Source organism: Eleutherodactylus coqui, chromosome 7 (genome assembly GCF_035609145.1).
Source record: "Eleutherodactylus coqui strain aEleCoq1 chromosome 7, aEleCoq1.hap1, whole genome shotgun sequence".
Classification (NCBI taxonomy): Eukaryota; Metazoa; Chordata; class Amphibia; order Anura; family Eleutherodactylidae; genus Eleutherodactylus; species Eleutherodactylus coqui.
The window spans coordinates 46,550,428-46,570,107 of NC_089843.1; the positions used below are offsets into that span (position 1 = coordinate 46,550,428).

The 19,680-nt window shown below is 42.8% G+C and overlaps 1 gene segment (V, D, J or C); it reads left to right on the plus strand.

Annotated features, from left to right (window-relative positions):
* Positions 1–11,664: 11,664 nt before the first annotated feature.
* Positions 11,665–13,423, plus strand: LOC136573498 (immunoglobulin kappa variable 3-20-like). The segment is given in 2 exon segments: positions 11,665–11,725; positions 13,113–13,423. Coding segments are annotated over 2 exon segments (372 nt in total).
* Positions 13,424–19,680: the final 6,257 nt, after the last annotated feature.

Consider the following 19,680-nt stretch of genomic DNA (forward strand, 5'->3'; position numbering starts at 1 on the left):
ATATCTCAAATTGACTCATTTTATATGTATAGAGAATATATACACATAAAAACTACTTATGGACCTGCCTTTTGCAGAAAAGGAGGCCCATAGCAGAGAATCTTACTAAACCATTTCTCTACCCATACTTACAGCAAATAAATACATCAATAAAAAATGTTACGATAAAACATAATTAAATACATGTGTTGACCTATGAAACGTTAATTATAAAAATAAATGTATATATAAAAAAATGAAAATGCATAAATAGACCTAAAAATGCATAAATGGACACCCACTAATAGGATAAAATTTCTCATAATAGATATTAGAATGATATATACTGTATGTTCTATTATATGATATATTACAAAAATATATTTAAATAAAGTGTATTAAAATTTTTCTAAAACTTAATTTAAGTCATGGGGAGTTAGTGAGCAAATTTGAAGATCCAAAACATCTCTTTTATCCTTAGGCCTCATGTCCACGGGGAAAATCAGATCCGCTGCAGATTCTACATGTAGAATCTGCAGCGGGTCCCTCCTGCCCCGCGGACATGAGCGCTGAAAATAGCTATTTAAAAGCATTTACCTTTCCGTAGCGGACGGCGAAGATCAGCTGTTCCTCACGGCCGGATCTTCATTTTCGGCCGGCGGATGAATTCCTGACGCCGGCGGCACATCGCCGGCACGTCGTCGACGTGCCGCGCGCATGCGCCGGGCACATCCGCCGAGCCGTAGCAAGGGAGATGCAGCCGTGAGGAAGAGCAGAGCTTCGCGGCCCGCTGCGGGTGAGTAAATGCTTTAAATTCCTATTTTAGGTCTCCCGCGGATCCGGACGGCTTCCATAGGCTTCAATAGAAGCCCGCGGGAGCCGTCCCCGCGGGAGACCCGCATGAAAATGGAGCATGGTCCAGATTTTTTCATGCTCCATTTTTTTTTAAATCACTTTTATTGACGATCCGCGGGTATTTATGTACCCGCGGGTGGTCAATGCATCCCTATGGGGTGCGGATCCGCGCGCGGGAGATCCGCTGCGGATTTTAAATGTCATTTTGCCCGTGGACATGAGCCCTTAGTCGATTAACTGACTTCATAAATATTTTCTCCAGTGGAGTAACCCTTAACAATGAGGAACCACAGTTGTGAGATATACTATAGTGTCTAGAGACACTGTGTTTCATAAAACCTTTTTTGGTATTACTCTTGTGTTGGGAGATTCTAGAACTAAGGCAATTGGTCGTTCTTCCCACATACCGTTTGCCGCAAGGGCATTCAAGTAAATAGATGACGTATTTAGACCTACATGTTAGGTGTTTTATTTGTATTTTCTTGTCATCTTTAATTTTTATTTCTGTAGTACCATGTGATATATGTGTGCAACTTTTGCATCGTTTTTTACCACATTTAAAAACCCCTGTTTTCCCTTTCTGGTCAGATTTATCCTCCATATTTAATCTCTTTTCTTTTTTCGGGCAAGATGGTGCCAGAAAATTTTAAAGGTTTTGTTTTTTCTAAAAATACATACCGGTTGTTTTCTCAGACTGTTGCCCAAAAAGGGGTCATTTTTGAGGAGAGCCCAATGTTTTCGAAGGATGCTCTTAATTTTATTATGATGGATGCTGTATTTTGTAATAAAAGCAGTTTTTGATCTCTTTTTGATCTTTATCTCTATTGTTTTCTTTATCTTTGTTATTATTTATATTTATTTTTTTTTAATGTTTTTATTATTATTTCTATTGATGTTCCTGTTCGGATCTCCCATTCGTGCTTCCGAGGCCACCCTCTCATAAGCCCCCTCAATGACTTTTTTGGGGTATCTTTTTTCTTCAAACCGTTTTTTAATAATCTGGGCTTGTTCTTCAAAATCTACAGGATCAGAGCAATTCCTCTCTATTCTTTTTAACTGCCCATATGGTACATTAGTTTTCCATTTCTTCAAATGGCAACTTGAAAACTCAAGATAACTATTGGTGTCTACTTTTTTTAAAAACGTTTTAGTGGTGACCTCATGTTCGTGTCCTGATATTTCCAAATCTAGGAATACTACTTTTTGTTTATCAATGGTGTCTGTAAATCTTCAATTATAATTGTTACAATTAAGGGTCACAATAAACTCCTTCAAAGAATCCATGCAGCCATCCCAAATAATAAGTATATCGTTGATGTACCTTTTGTACATGACGAATCTAGTGTCTATAAATCTATCCCTTTCAAATATACCCATGAACAGATTGGCGAAAATCGGCACGCATTTCGTTCCCATTGTCGTCCCCCGGATCTGTTTATAAAATTCTCCATTATATGAAAAATAGTTATGGCTAAGAATAAATGCAATGGCTTCTACAACAAACTGTCTCTGTTGTGGGGGCATGAGTGGATCTTCTTGAAGTATGGTATTAATGGCTTCTAGTCCCTGATGGTGGGAAATGTTAGTATACAAAGCCTCCACATCTAATGTGCACCATAAATATGTGTCTTGCCAATCCTGTATCTTTAATATCTCTAATAGATGGCCTGTATCCTTTATGTAAGATGGGAGGGATTTGACATATCCTTGTAAAAGAGCATCAACATATTCTGAGAGATGATTTGTAATGGCACTCATGCCCGCTATGATAGGACGACCGGGGGGGGGGGGGGGGAGTGTAATGCTCTTATGTATTTTTGGTATATGGTAAAAGTAAGGGGTTTTAAATGTAATGTTAGTGATATATTTATATTCTACTTTAGACAGACAGTTTTTCTCTAAAGCTTCTTTTATCATACCAAAAAATGCTGTTTTTATATCATTAATGGGATCCTTTTTCAATTTTACATAATAGGTTTTATCACTAAGGATACGTAACGCCTCTTCATGATAATCTGCATGGTTCATGAGTACAATACTGCCCCCTTTGTCCGCTTGCCGAATCACTATCTCTTTTTCTTTTATTAACTCATTTAAAGTTTCCCTCTGTTGGAAGGTCAGATTGTTTTTTTTCTTTTTAGTTTTTTCTCCTCTTTCTTTTGTACACATCTCATTAAAATCCTTCAATACATTGCAATAAAAGAGTTCTAAATATTCGCCTTTGGATTCTATGGGGTAAAAATGTGACTGTGATTTCAACTGAGTAGTGATAGGATCCTCTAAACAGAAATCCTCAGGTGGATCACGTGAAGATACTTCACCTTCTTTTTTATTTTGTAAAATAAAATATCTGTTCAGAGTTAGTTTTCTAAGGAATGAATTCAAATCAACAAACAAATCAAAAATATTGGAAGTTAGTCTGGAGGAGTTGTCTAGCTACGCCAATGGTTCCCATGAGAAATACCTAGAAACCTGGAGCCCATGGCGTTCTATCAGGACAGCTCTGTGTTAAAATAACAGGACCCTGCCAGAGTTTTAGGAGGGACCCCCGACCTTCCTTCACCAGGTAGAGCTTTGTTTCATGTTTTCCCCCTCTATAAGGAGAGACCCTCCGGCTCAGCCCCCACGTTTCGTAGGCTGTTTCCTCAGCCGTCTAAGTCCTCCTCGTGCGGATTCTCATCAATTACGAGACAGTTGTAGCACGAGACTATCCCTCCCCCTCCCCTCTCTTCCCCCCCTAACTTTCCCCCTTTGTTTCATTACCTACTGTACTTGTCATCCTGTGTTTAAAGTTAATCTTGATGCTTTCCAGTGGCTTCCCTGACAGGGCGGCAGCCCTGATGGGTGATATATCTCCCCTAGCGGCTCTTGCCACTTGGTTGTTGTTGTATTCGCCTCTAAATTATCAACGGGTGATGGACATTGTCATTTGATCTCTTTTGCGTCTATGTAATTTTACTTTCATGCCACTTGAGACGTTATATGATTGTCTGTTTTCCGATTGTTGAAAAAATTCAAAATGTCAATAAAAATTTGATTTGAAAAAAAAAATATATATATTGGAAGTTTGTGTGGGGCTAAAAGAAAGGCCTTTAGATAGTAACTCAAGTTCTTTTTTCTTTAATACATGTGTTAAAATGTTGAAAACTCCATATCTTTTTGTTTCTTCAAAGGAGACTATCTCTTCCCCGTAAGTAGTTTTTATGTGTATATATTCTCTATACATATAAAATGAGTCCATTTGAGATATCTACATATAAATTATTCTATATAGATTCAATTCATATATATATGTTCCCTGTTTTATTATTGTATATATGTAAGTGCATATTTTAAACATAATTATGTGTAGAGATATACATATATGTTTTTATGGGGTAAACGATCCCATTATATATACATTTAAGAGCTAAGTAGCCTGTTATATTACAATATGCATATACATACATCTACCATTTATAATAGATAGGGATGTTCCTTTGGGTAGCACGAGAAAAATCTTTCTAAACGTGTTGATTTCATATAAAAACCCTCTGTTTCACTATATTTAATTATATGGCCCTCCACTGTCAGGAGTGGGCCATACAGAGACACTTTTTATGATCTGAATCTATGTGTTACTAAGTACCGGTGGGGTCACCATACAAACCAATACACTTAAGGTGTGGTCACATGTCCAGGACGTTACAACGTCATTACATCATTCATACTAGTCGAGGTCCGCAAGTTAGAGAGACCACGTATATTCCCCTGGGTGGTAGTCATGACGCTCCGGCGTCATGACATCACGCGCAGCAGCCGCAACCCAGAAGTCCTACGGACTATGCCGGGCTGCAAGTTCAGCGCACATTTCCACAAGGACACTCCAGAGGAAACAAATGGATGCATTAGGATTGGTCAATGTTTTAATGTAAGTTCTATATTTTAGATCAGGGGTCCCCAACTCCAGTCCTCAAGGACCACCAACAGGTCATGTTTTCAGGATCTCCTATAGTAAGAACCCCTGTGGCAATGTCTAAGGCACTGACTATAATTACATCACCTGTGCAACACTGAGGAAATCCTGAAAACATGACCTGTTAGTGGTCCCTAAGGACTGGAGTTGGGGAACACTGTTTTAGATATATAAAGCTTGATGTGAGTGTTTAAGTTTATGCTTGAGAAAGTCGCCATAGGGTGCGATGAAACGCGTTGCATATTTGCATATTTGCATACTGGCATATTTTTTGCTTTTGTTTTATCCATCCTTTGAATAAATTCAGCAGGGATTTCCTGCATTTCTACTTTAAAACAAATGGTTCCTTGGAGCGCCTAAGTTATTTTTGTCTATTCTTCCTTTTCTATAAATTAAAAACCCAAAACAGGGAAAACCCAGTATATACTCTATGTTTTTGATATCACAACCCCCTCCATGTTCTGGCATATTAGATTGTGGCACACGTTACGGACCGGCCGGGGGTTTCTCTACATTAAAAACTAAACTAAAAGGGATTTTGTAATTAGAAAAATAATCAATACTCACCTATTCCTCCCCAGCAGTCTTCTTACAGCATCTTCTCCTCACCGATCTTCTCCTGGCTCCTCCAGTCCCACCAGTTCGCTTCACATCCTGCCGTCCGATTCTTTTTCTTGCCTTGGAGCATACATTAGCCGCAGTTCACTTCCTGCTGGGCAGTGTCCCTAGTCACTAGTGACGTTGCATTCACTGCCAAGCGTGGAATGCCGAAACATCAGCAGCCTACCTCAAAGCGCATGTGCGATATCTAACCGCTAGTGCTTCAATTAGTCTATGACACACTACTGGTGAAACTTTGCGCATGCGCAGTTGCGCTAAAGCCGGCCACCGAGGAGTTGGTATTTTCTGTTAAGTAGGGAACACAATGTCACTAGTGACTGGGGACACTTCCCTGCAGGACGCAAAATGCCGGCAATGTACGCTTTGTCATAGGAAGAAGAGGATCCGGACGGCTTGCGGTGAGGTGACCCGGGTATTGGAGGAGCCAGGAGAAGATCTGGTAAGAAGACTGATGGAGGAGGAACAGGTAAGTATAGAATTTTTTATTGTATTGACAGAATCTCTTTAAAAGTTATAACCTAAACAATAACTGATAAGAGGGTCAACTCTTGGAAGCCCCTCTATTAAACCACCCCCATATACAACTCTGGAGAGGAATGGGGGATGAATATGCTAAAATATAACCTTTATTAACACAATATAAAATATATTGTGGATCCAATATGAAAATTAGTAGATAGCAAGGTACGACCTCAATAACAAGTAAGTCGCATCCACAACGCAAGATAACATCATAAAACACGACATAAAGAACATATTGACCCGGTACCAGACGTGGCGCTCACGAGCATCAATACATCCTACCTGTAATAACAATTGTACAAATCCAGCTATAAATGCTACAGATGGTCTCCATACCGTACGCTGCGGTCATACACAAGAGACAGACAGATATAGAACCGTCTTACCCGTCACATGATGTGTAGGATCTCAACATATGTAAAGTTACTCCTCCTGCCTGAATCCAACAGGAGAGCGACGGACCTTCATGTCTGCATCACAATTGTAACCAATTTATTGGGTAAATACTTGTTAGTTTAGCACAACTGCAGCGCTGAGAATTACTAATGTTTTCTGGGTGTTTTTCATTGCTTTCTCTATTTCTATGATAATATCTTCCATATACCAATAATACAAGGCGCAGGATAGAGCTGGTCTTATGCACAGCTGGGTGTTATACATGGAAGCATGCCTGCATTAGGAACAGCCGGCGTGTAACATCTTGTGATCAGTAATGAGGAATCACATGATGCCGTGGCATGATCTGCTCTCAGATAATGTGCTGACCTCCCCTCTGTGCAGCAGAAGACTATATTTGGCTGTCATGGGTAAACATGGTGACATCAGTGACTTTGACCATGGGCAGATTGTTGGCTCCCGGGGGTATTTCTGAAACATTCGCACTTGTTTGCTGTTCATGAACCGTGGTATCAAGAATGTGCCAAGACTGATTGACCCATTATCAGACATCTGACAAACGATCACGCAGCGGCGGCCCACATGTGGATGATACTAGAAGGGAGCATCAGGTGGCACTTCTGATGTCTTAGCAGTGATTTGCAACAGTGGTAGTACAGCAGCGTGAAAGTTAGAAAAATTTCCACAATGACCATGCCGTTTAGGTTTGTTGACTGGGGATTACTAGCTGAAGACCAACAAAAGTGCCCCCAATGACCCACACATCATCACCAACAATTCCTCTGATGTAAACAGCATGAAGCCATATCCCATGGATGCACCGTTGTGGTTAAAGAGTCCAGTAATGGCGGTGTCATGGTCGGGGGAGCATTTTCCTGGAATGGCCTAGGATCATTGGTCATCGTACCACAATCCTTGTATGATGAGCACTACAGGGATGTGTTATCTGATCATCTGCACCCATATCTTCAGTAAGTCTTCCCTGACCAAAGCATCATTTTTCAACAGGGCAACGCTCTTAGTCAATGAGCTTGGATCACTAAGGAGAGGTTGGAGGAACACAAGAATGAATTCTCTACATTGCCTTGGCCCTCAAACTCACCAGACTGTATAATCCATTGAACATGTTTGGAATATGTTGGAAAAAGATGTGAGATCTGCTCCCACTCCCCCAATATCTAAAAGCTGCGATCGCCCAAAAAGGTGTACAAACCTGTTTTTGAGCAGGTGTTCCTAGTGCAGTGATCATTCGGTGTATATTGTGTGATGAGTAACACATAATATATTATACACTGAATATATTCTATGCCCATGAATATGTATGAGGCGTAAAACAGAAAAAAACTGGGAAGCCCTTCCTTCCTTCCCCTATTGGAAGAGCCTGCCATCTAGTGGCAAGTATTTCTGTTGTTCAAACATGAGGCGTATTTTTGCAGCTGAAATGAGGTCCCACTTTCGTACTTCGCCTGCTCACGTGTGTATCTGTGTTCGCATATACACCATGTATATATATATAGATTTTGAGTGAATACGCAGGTTTTCTGCGTTTGTAGCATGCATTTTCACAATCTCATTGATTTCAATAAGCTCTTGTACTGCGCAAATGAGCACAAAATAGAGCATGCGGCGTAATTTTTTGTGCGACCAAATTGCGTGCTCAAAATGCGCTCATGTGAATAAGCCCATGGAAACCAATCAGTTTCATTCACTACAGATTATGCGCGTGAATACGCTCATGAGACCCCTGCCTAAAAGAAAGATTAAGCACGAGAATAAATCGCTTTGCAGCTTTAGATGCACATGAAAGAATGCTTTGCTATACTGAGAATAACAAAGATCACATTGTGGGTCCAAAGAAATAGCAGAATAAATGTTATTACAAGTTTTAAAAATTCTTTATACAGTAAAAAAAAAGCAAAAAAAATATTTTTATTTTGTAGAAGTAAAGAACAATAAACCAGACACCCAGTATCACTATAACCATCATGCCTAATCATCAACACCCTGTCACTGAGTGATGACTGCAGAGACAAATGTTACCAATAATAACATCATCTGTGGTGTGGCAAGTTGGGGTCAGTTGCCTACAGGATCGGAAAGGAGTTCATGTCTTTTGGAGTCATAGTCAAGAGATCCAGCTACATTGTGGTACCTTTAACCCTCATGAAGTGAAGCATGGAAGAGGAGGAGAGGTTTTCCCAGCTTGGATGTGCATGTGAGGAGTGAGCCCCACCTAAGCAGAGCGAGAGCGAAAGTAACCGTGAGTGGATGCTTGTCAAGGCCCAGTGCAGAGGTTTGGCCTACGTGATATTTTCCTACACGACCGTCTGGAGCTGCTGGATCGCCGCGTAAAAGTACAAGCATTTTGTCTGTCACACCCAGCCACCCTGAAGTCTGGATCACCGGTGGAGGTATTACTGTTCAAGTCTATTAATTTCCTGCACTGTCATTGCTCTAAATTGTACCTTGCATTGTTGAAGTTTGCCAAAAAAAGTTATTCCAGGCCCTGACCGCTCACAGGGACCTGAGGTACTTCATATCTGTGGCTCATTTTGGTCTTCGCCGGAGTTCATTTTGGTGTGTACTGGAACGGTGGCGTCACCTGTGACAAACTCTTTTCCTGGTCTACCATCTATTGAGCATCTCTATCCTAGGGGTGTCCGGAAGAGGCCCAGTGCTGCCCTGGCCTTGGCTGCATGCGCCCCTCCTGTGAGGGAGCATTGTAAGTGCCGCCATGAGAAGCCAGCATCTTGCCCTTCCAGCTCCTCAGCGTATACCATGTGTCTGGAGTCAGCCTACGGGACACTGCACATCCATACCCAACCAGGGTGAGAGCCTAGAGTTGTCCTCCCTGTCCGACTCGAGGGCTCCACTGGTCCACACTGGAACTCAGTCTTGCAGCCCTTTCAGCTCTGCTGCACTGACAACTGAGTGCAAATACTTTTATGTTACTTTCTGACATACCTACAGGTGTTCTCTAATCTGTACAGCCTGAATGCCTGTCTATAGCCCTCTGCAGACCATTCTGTGTACTGCAGCACCACAGCGGGTTAAATAATACCCCCAGACAGTGACATAATATTACCATCACAGTGTTGCTGGAAAAACACTACACAAAGACCAATATTACTTCCCCACGCACATAATGTGACCAGATAGCTGTATATATAAATCTACACCGGCACTTTGCAGACCGTATAAACGATTACAGTACCATTTTATCCAATGATCACAAGGAAAATGTCCTCTGACCGGAGTTGTTCATTTTCACTTTTTCTTCATCTGGCCCGGACCAGTATGATGACTTCTGCTGGTCACAACTTATCTCTGCAGAATGAGACCTATACATCTTTGACTCCTTAATTTTCCAGGATTATAGATTCATTTCCCAAACTTCTATATCATTTCCATGTCCATTATGTCTTAGTAGAAATAACCCACATGTAAGTTCCACATAGCAAGTGCCACTTTTTGTGTTCCACACACAGTAAAAGTGCACCCATTCAATAGTAATGTTCTTTTTATGTCCAAATGTGCTAATTCAAGAGGGCAGGTAAAGGCACCACAACCCTCAACATGCAGACAGCCAAAATGCTTCAATGGAAGGTTGTGAGTTTATGTATTTTGGTCAAAATATTAACCAATACATCGTATTTATCAGTGCATATATTACCATGTTCCCCGGAAATAAGGCACCCCCTGAAAATAAGGCACCCCATAAATTTGCAGAAGTCCCAAATATAAGGCACCCCCGATAGTAAGGCATAGTAAAGTGTGCAGGCAAGTCAAGAGGCCTGTCCCCTGCTGCCATCCCCGTTGTCTCCTACCTCCAGATGTATAGGTAGATCTGCAGACAGTCTGCTGTTATCCTGTCCCTGCTGTGTTGTACGAGTGTGCTGTTGTGAGCTCCCCTTGCTGGCTGGAAAAGTCCATACTGTACGTTCTGTTCCTGCTGTACATGTCTGCAGTGATGAGCTCCCCCTGGTGGCCGGAAGCTGCAATACCATCCCTGCTTACAAGTGGTACAGGAACTTCTGTCTGCAGACAGGTACGTTACTTTTCAGCCCTTATTTTTTTATGGCTCTGTGTGTGAGTCAGGCAACCTGTGTGTGATTCTTAAGGCTGGGTTCTCACAGAGCGTATTTCCAGCGGAAATCTCGTAGTTTGGCCACAGCGATAAACAGCGAGATTCCGGCGGGAAAGCGCTGCTTCAAAACCCACGGCACTCAGCCGCTTGTTTTGAAGCGACCTGGCTGCACGCTTTTCCGTTTCTGTGGCTGGTGAATCCGCACCACAACGCCGGCTTCTCCCAGCTTTGCCGTGACAGATTTGCTGTCCCATGTGGACGAGATTTCTGAGAAATTTCGTCCACAAAGCTGGCCAATTGAGGGATTAGCGGCCACAGACGGATTTGCCGCGGCGAAATAAAACACCCACTGAAAATAAGACGTAGCGCATATTTGGGAGCAAAAATTAAAGGGGTTGTCCCGCGAAACAAAGTGGGTCTATACACTTCTGTATGGCCATATTAATGCACTTTGTAATGTACATTGTGCATTAATTATGAGCCATGCAGAAGTTATCAGAAATTTTTCACTTACCTGTTCCGTTGTTAGCGTCCTCGTTTCCATGGAGCCGTCTAATTTTCAGCATCTAATCGCCAGATTAGACGCGCTTGCGCAGTCCGGGTCTTCTTCTTTTCTGAATGGGGCCGCTCGTGCCGGAGAGCGGCTCCTTGTAGCTCTGCCCCGTCACGTGCCGATTCCAGCCAATCAGGAGGCTGGAATCGGCAATGGACCGCACAGAAGCCCTGCGGTCCACCGAGGGAGAAGATCCCGGCGGCCATCTTCAGCAGGTAAGTAAGAAGTCACCGGAGCGCGGGGATTCAAGTAAGCACTGTCCGGTGTTCTTGTTTAACCCCTGCATCGGGGTTGTCTCGCGCCGAACGGGGGGGGCTGTTGAAAAAAAAAAAACCCGTTTCGGCGCGGGACAACCCCTTTAATATAAGACGCGTCTTATTTTCGGGGAAACAGGGTAGTAACATGCAATGTGTCTTTTAATGCGGGGAGAGCCTTAAGGGGCAGTGCCAGTGTGGTTCCCAATGAACCCGGTGGGCTGAATGGCTAGTCTGCCCCTGCAGATCAGAAACTACTACTGGAAGACCAAAGCTATATGACGCTGTACTAGGAGACTGTGACTAGCAGCAGTAGGGAAGATGTGATACTGGAGCGCCACAGAGAGCGTACTGGAGGGATTACACAGTGAGATCATAAACTACAGGAAAGCCAACTGCTGCACATATTGCATTAGAAGCCTTTATGAATGCGGAAGGACGAATGGCAGACTATTTACTGAGAGCAACTGGAGAGCGACAATATCCTACACGAGAGAAGAACCGTAAGTGAGGCGTCCTCACCAACTGTAGTAATTAAGCAGACTGATAAATACTAGAATAGCGCATGGCAGGCCTGTTACTGTGTAATAGAACACTGCAGCTATTGTCACATTACAAGAAGGAGTTGCTTGAGGGTAGAGGACTATATAGAACGGACTACCGGCACACGAGCCAACATGTCAGTGATTGTTTATGCCGGCCTAAACTTTGCCTTTAGTTAAACGTTGTGTTCATCTATACCACATTGATAGTCTGAAGTGCCTGTTGTAATAAGCGAACTGTAAAGGAGTGTGACGACAATAACTATCATAAAAGTCCTCTTAGGCTGCATTCACACAGAGCGGATTTGCCGCGGTTCTGCCGCAGCAGATCCGCCCGCGGCAAAACCGCCCGCGGCCGCTAATCTCGGGATTAGCCAGCCATGTGGACGAGGTTTCTCAGAAACCTCGTCCACACGGGACGGCTAATCCGCTGCGGTAAATCCGGTTGAAACCGCGGCTGCGGCGGCCACATCCGTGGTTTCAAAAGATTGAGCATGTCTGTTTATAGTTGGTTTTTTGTTTATTTATGTTACGGCCGCGCTCTCCTCTATGGGAGAGCCGGCCGCAACGGAAAAGCATGCGGCCAAGCCGCTTCAAAGCCGCGGCTTTGGCCGCGGCGGTTCTCCCGGCGGAAATCTTGCGGTTTTTGCGGCGGCCAAACCGCGAGATTTCCAACGGGAATCCGCCGTGTGTGAACCCTGCCTTACTGTATCTACTAAATAGTACCGTGTGTTTATTCATCTGTAACAGGTATCACCGTCAGGCTATAGCTAGAATAGGAAATGCTGAACAATACTACAACATAATTGGGGTTGTTTATCACTTCCACAAACTTGTATCTCTGTGTTTCATAAATATAGTTTATTCTCAACATTCCCTGGTCTATATTGTATTACTGAAAGCTGTCACATCCACCAGCCACGACATATGCAACAAACATGGAGGACATAGAAAGTGATCAGAAGAATCCCACCATAGAAAGAGTTCTCTCCTTATTAGAGCTCTTATATCTGATCTTCTGCTCACTGAATGAAGTTGTCATAAAGAGACAATAACTGTGATACTGAGAAGTAGAAGATGATTTGCATGTGATATTTGTGTATCTGCTCTCAGGGCCGTTCCCCAGTGATTCCAGCTGTTATATAGGAGACATTGTACAGGTGACATCTCTATAGTCTGTGCTGTCCCTCCAGAGACATAAAGATGGCTTCTCAGGGGCTTCTGCTGGGTGTCTTACTGATGTCTCTTCATGGTGAGAGTTACTGACACAGTGTAAAGTCCAGCAGCACAGATGTCATATTACAGCCATGATAGAAATACATTCATGTCTCCTCTTATTTCTCCCCAGGATCCTGTGCACAGATTGTACTGACCGTGTCTCCAGAATATACCGCTGTGTCCCCGGGAGATACCGCCATCATCTCATGTACATGCAGTTCTAGTGTAAGCGGCAGCGTGTTACACTGGTACCAACAGAAACCAGAACAACCACCAAAGCTTCTTATCAGAAGTACAAGCACCCGACAACCAGGAGTCCCAGAGCGTGTCTCAGGATCCGGATCTGGAACTAATTACAAGTTAACAATCACAGGATTGACAAAAGACGATATAGCACATTATTACTGTCAGCAGTATCAGAGCTATCCTGTCACACAGTGATACAGAACCGTACAAAAACCTCCTTCCTCATTTACTGGCAGAGAAGAATCATATTCTATATTACAGAGAAGGAGCTCAGATGAGACGTCTTCTGTGGTTTCACCTCTTCTCATGCACTGCTGCATCTTCTAGATTGTTCTTAAAAACATAGTTGCCAACTTTTGAGAAGGGACATCAGGCAGATTCATTAATGGTAACATAAAGCAACACATGATGGACATTTTTTCTTCATGCTTCACCCATTTATGAAAGACACCCCCAACATACAGCATCTGAAACACAAATCAAACATATGACCCCAAAATTAATACACACCGCAGACCAGACCCCTAAACTAATGAGAAGCCAGATTCCCTAAAAGAATTTTTGAAAAAATAGAACTGTTTACAGACCCGAGCCCAGACCTCCTCTGTTTGTAGACCAGACATTAATCTACATCCAAAACAGTTTGGGGTCTATATACAGAAAGATCAATCTACCTCTTTACAATCCTCAGACAAGACATTCAGATACGCATCTCCTCCAATTACAGCACTTCCTCATTTCCAAGTCTTAGCTCACATAACATCCCAAAGCTGCTCAGCCTCAAACTGTTGCCTGCAATACCCAGGAGTGCAGGGACATGTTGGGATGTGCAGAGCTGAGTATGTGTGACATCCAGAAGATTTGCCAACTGAATTGAGACTTTACATTCATCAATATGGTTTTCTTGTACCAAACGGATATTCCTATTGTATAGTAAATTTTCACAAATTCCCGATATGAAAGTTGTTTGGGTACTGGTGTATCTTGATTCCACCAGGAAGTGCTGGTGGAGAAAAAATTGACAGGGGCGCTGACGCCCTCTGTAAGTGATTGGTTGCACAGCTGGCTGGACTGCAGGTCCTGGCAGCCCACTAAGGATGGAAGTGACATGCATACAGCGGCTTTGCCGGTGGAGGGTCATCAGGCGCCGCCCTTCTGGTCAGTTGGACATTACGGGCAGAAGCATGGAGCACACAGCGCCGGCGGGACAGACACTCACATCCGGCAAACAGCGCAGGTGGAACAGATACTCACTCACCCCCATGTTAGTTGCAGATCGCAGCCGGCATCAGGAATCCCACAGCGGCGGAAGAAAAAAGCAGTGACAGCCGGCGACTGCGAAGTGCAGGGATCCTATTGCGTCGCAGGAAACTGGGTAGTGCGATACATAGCCGGGTTACAGGGCTGGAGCATCGGCTAACAATCTGGGAGTGCTCTTTACTGGCAGGCCATGCATTGTTCCCCTAATGCACTGCAGCACCTTCCAGGACCTAGCTGTATTGCTGAAGCCTTTATGGCATACACAACTCTTCCCAGCAAGTCTACTTTGAAGCACAGAACATGATAGAACTGGAGGAATATATTAAGATGCTTTCTATTTGTAACCCGTAAACTTCCATGATGTAAATGATCCTCATAGAACAACTTGTCTTTAGCTGCTATGACAGACATTTATATCAAGTGTCCTGCACCAGCATGATCCCTGTGCTGACTGACAGCCGAACTGTCACTGCAGTGGCAAGGATCAGAAAGACTCTGATCCCAGTCATTTAACTCCCTAGATCCACGGTCAATAACAGCCATGGTATCTAGGTGATGAGACAAAGAGAGGGAGTTCCCTCTGTCCCCATCGGCAACCATGCAGTCAGAAGTATAGGAAAGACCCTCCAAAAGTATCACAGCTGTATATCTATTAGGCGGATCCATCAGCACAACCTAACAGATTGTTTTGCAGTTTTAGACGCATATGAAATAATTCTTTGCTTTATTGAGAATACCAAAGATCACATTGTGGGACTAAAGAAATAATGGAATAAATGTTAACTAGAGATGAGCGAGCATGCTCGTTTAAGGCTGCTACTCAATCGAGTAGCAGTCTTATCGAGTAACTGTGTGATCACCCGAGCAGCATGTGGGGGGGGGGGGGGGGGTGTCGGGGGCCAGCGGGGGGGGGGGGGGGCAATGGCAATCATGAAAAGTTTTAAAAAAATGTTTTAAAAAAAGTATTAAAAAGTTTCATCTCCCTTCATGGGTCGTATCCATGAGGGGAAATGAAATCACTTACCGCAGGCGCCCGGATCTGTCCCCCGATGAAATGTTCTGCGCATGAGCCCTTCAGCAAAATGGTAGTCGCATGCACAAAAGATGAGAATTGCCCTTGGAAATTTAAAACCTCCCTGCTCCTGGCTTCCAAACATAGCCAAGAGCCTGGAGATTTCATGGGGGGCAGCAGTATGCGATATTTGAACCCTGTTGTGATCATCTTCCACAGACCTTCCCCGGCTTCTGCTCATGCGCCCACTGGAAAAGTGATGGACACAAGAGGTGAGGAGGTCCCGGGAAATTTAAAATCTCCCTGCTCCTGACCAAAGGTAGGCGAGAGTCTGGAGCAGTGACCGGAGGCCTCATAGAGCAGTTCTCGGTCATGTGACCGCCATTATCAAATGGTATAAAAAGGTAGCAATCTACCTTTGGATGGTCTCACATGAACAAATAGGAATTGCAGATTCCACATGCGTTTGATCTGAGGTAATACGCAGATCAATCAAATTCATTGAATTACACAATACTGCTTACATTAGTGGGTCGGAATTACGTAATCCACTTGCAGAGAACAGAACGCTGCATGTTCTATTTAACCGCAGATATCCACGACATAAAGCCCATTGTGCTCTATGGTCACGGATATACCCGCAGCCCGTACGCAATTATATTGTGTACAGGGTGCAGGCACCTGCATAATCGGTAAGTGACGATGCAAGAAATATAAACTAACAGTAAAAGAAAGGTGTATTGTACATGACCGCCTATGTGAGTACACAGTTAGGCACCGTACACTACCTGGCCGTATGCAGGGCAACAGCTGGGGCCACTGCTGGGATCCACTGTGGGCTTCCTCAAGAGGATTCAACATATGGCCATGTGAGCCCAGCATTATTCAGACCGCTACCTGTAATATGTAATTTACAAAAATGCCCCTGGAACGCTCACCTTCCTGCAGTTCCTGGAGCAATTTGCTGAGTGCCTTCTGTGTGAGACCGCCACACCTCAGCAAGCTTACAAAGTTCCACAGAGCGCCACTTTCTATACCCCATCCCTGCCACTGAGGTCAAGAAATACCCCCCAAAATAGTGTTGGGTTTGCAGCAAGTATGGGAGGAGGAGGGATGCCCAGTTTTATTGCCCCCTGTGCCCATTCCAACCAGACCTGTGTAATTACCCCTCTTTAGAGACATACCACACAGTTTTACCTTATTACTTTTATCTAAGATTTAGGGAATGCCAAAGAAGGGGGAGGGGATATTTTTTTTAGAGTCAATTATTTTTTCTGCATAAGGGTGACTACCCACTAGCGTTTTTTTTCTGCTGCGAGTTTGCTGCTATTTTTTCTTCCAATTGTCAATGGGACTTCCTAATGTTAAAATAGCAACGCTACGCGACACAATGCTGTGCGACGCAACGCAACGTTGCACTTTTAACATTAGAAAATCCCATTGACAATTGGAAAAAAAAATAGCAGCAAACTCGCAGCAGAAAAAAAACGCTAGTGGGTAGTCACCCTAAGTGAGTAATGGGACCTGGAATGTACTCAGTTGTGCCCTGAAATCTAATGGGTGTTCCCTCCATTATAGGCCTAGCAATGGGTCCTGTAAGTAGATTGGGCCTACAATGGGTGTAATGCTGAACACAAAAGAACTAGTGCTATTTCGGTTGCGTCTCCCCATTTTTGCCTCCTTGAAGCAAAAAACTGAAAGTAACATTTATGAAAAAATTCCATTTTATTTATTTTTCACCTGCTTTATAATAATTTTTGCAAAAAACTGGGGCTCATAATGCTGAATACAAACCTAGAAAAATAGGCTAAGGGGTCTACATTTCAAAATGGGGTCACTTGTGGGGGATGTTGTATCATTTGGCAGCTTGATGGCAATTGGGCCTGGAATTTATTAAGCTGCGCCATGAAAGTCAAAGGGTGTTTCCTCCATTGCAGACCTAGCCACGTGTCCAGTAAGCAGAATGGGGCTACATTGGGTATGTTTCTAATCACAGGACAAACGGGTATCCATTTTGGGATGCAAGTCTTTATTCATATGTGTGTCGTACAAAAAAAACCTGTTCTTAAAAAAACACAATTATCAAGAAAAAAAATAGTAACTTTTTCCTTCTGCTTTGCTTAGATTCATTAAAATACTGTGGGGTCAAAATACACTGCACACCCCTAGATGAATTTGTTAAGGGGTCTAGTTTTCAAATTAGGGTCATTTGTGGGGGTTCTCCCCACAAGTGTGCAATGGGGCCTAAAACACCTTCAAGCAAAATTTATGTTCTGAAAGACACCAGCTGCTCCATTCAGTTTTGGTATGTTTCTAAACACAGGACAAACAGGGGTATCCATTTTGGGGTGCTAATCCTGATTTTCATGTGCACTATAGGAAAAAAAAAACTGTCTTTAAAATAACATATTTGCAAAAATATGAAATGTTATTTTTTCTCCTATAGATTGCATTAACTCCTGAAAAAAACTGTGAGGTCAAAATACTCAAGACAACCCTTAGTGAATATATTAGGATGTGTATTTTTTAAAATAGGGTCATTTGTATGGGTATCTATCATTCTGACACCCATGAGCCTTTGCAATCTTAGCTTGGTGTAGGAAAAGAAAATGTTGCTCAAAATTTTAACAACTAATATTAAACTTACGTTGTAAGTTTTTCAAATCTGCTTCCAGAATAAAGTAAACAGAAGGAAATATATATCATATAAAAATGTGTACATCATGTTTGCACATTTTTGAGATATTGCAGTTGAAGATGTGAAAAAAAAATCAATTTTTTCAAAATCTTCCCAATTTTGGCACTTTTAATAAATATACACAAATTCTATTGGTCTATTTTTACCACCTAAAAGAAGAAATAGAAAATCCTAGAAAATCTCTTTACCTTCTTAGGGATCGCCAATATGCCCTTTTACGGTGATCACTAGTGAGCTTTAAACCAGCTCAAACATCACAAACTGACAGCCAGGCTTCTGCACTAACCAACAGGAAAGGAGAAACTCAGATCCTGTCAGCTTAACTCTGTATATGCTTCAATCAATAGCAACAGTAGCATGTTGAAAGATGGGATTGTTCTCAGTAAGAGAAACAACACAATCTTGTAGATATGATACCTTTTAGGGGCCAAAAATACATGTTGGTTCAGAAGCTCGCATTAACATCATGTATTTTTGTCAGCCACTAAAAGGTATCATATCTACAAGATTATGTGGTTTCTCTTGCTGGGAACAATCACATTTTGCTCTACTGGCTACACAGTATTAAAGCTTTGTTTTCATTATGTGAAAAGATAACCGGGTCAGGGAGCTTCTTTTGTCACTCGTCGTCACTTTGCAATGTGATTGCAAGACACCAATGGGCTTCCATGGCAGCCAGACGCCTGACAAAAGCCTCCGTGTCTGCCATGTAACTTGCCTCAGCAATCTACTAGGCTGCTGCCATAGGCTTAGACGAATGCAGTACATAAGTAATGCAGTGTACTAGCCTAATGATTGAATGAACACATCTTCAAGTACTCTCAATTAAGAAATAGCGTAAAAAAAGCTCACTTAAAAAAATACATCGTTTTTAAAAAATGCATTTTTCCCTCACAAAAACACATTGTGAAAATTTTAGAACGCAGCCCTTACCATGTTTGTAACAACTCAGACAGTGAAAATATTTTGGATTTAAGTTCACTTGGTGAACGCCAAAAAATATAATTAAAAAGAAAAGCTCCAGGATAGTTATTTTTCTTTTGTTTGCATCCCAAAAAAACACAATAAAAAGCAATCCTAAAGCCATATGTAGCTCAAACTTGTATAATTAAAAGCTACAACGCTTTCCGAAGGAAACAAGACCTCACGTAGCTCTGCTGCTGGAAACAAGACCTCACGTAGCTCTGCTGCTGGAAACAAGACCTCACGTAGCTCTGCTGCTGGAAACAAGACCTCACGTAGCTCTGCTGCTGGAAACAAGACCTCACGTAGCTCTGCTGCTGGAAACAAGACCTCACGTAGCTCTGCTGCTGGAAACAAGACCTCACGTAGCTCTGCTGCTGGAAACAAGACCTCACGTAGCTCTGCTGCTGGAAACAAGACCTCACGTAGCTCTGCTGCTGGAAACAAGACCTCACATAGCTCTGCAGCTGGAAACAAGACCTCACGTAGCTCTGCTGCTGGAAACAAGACCTCACGTAG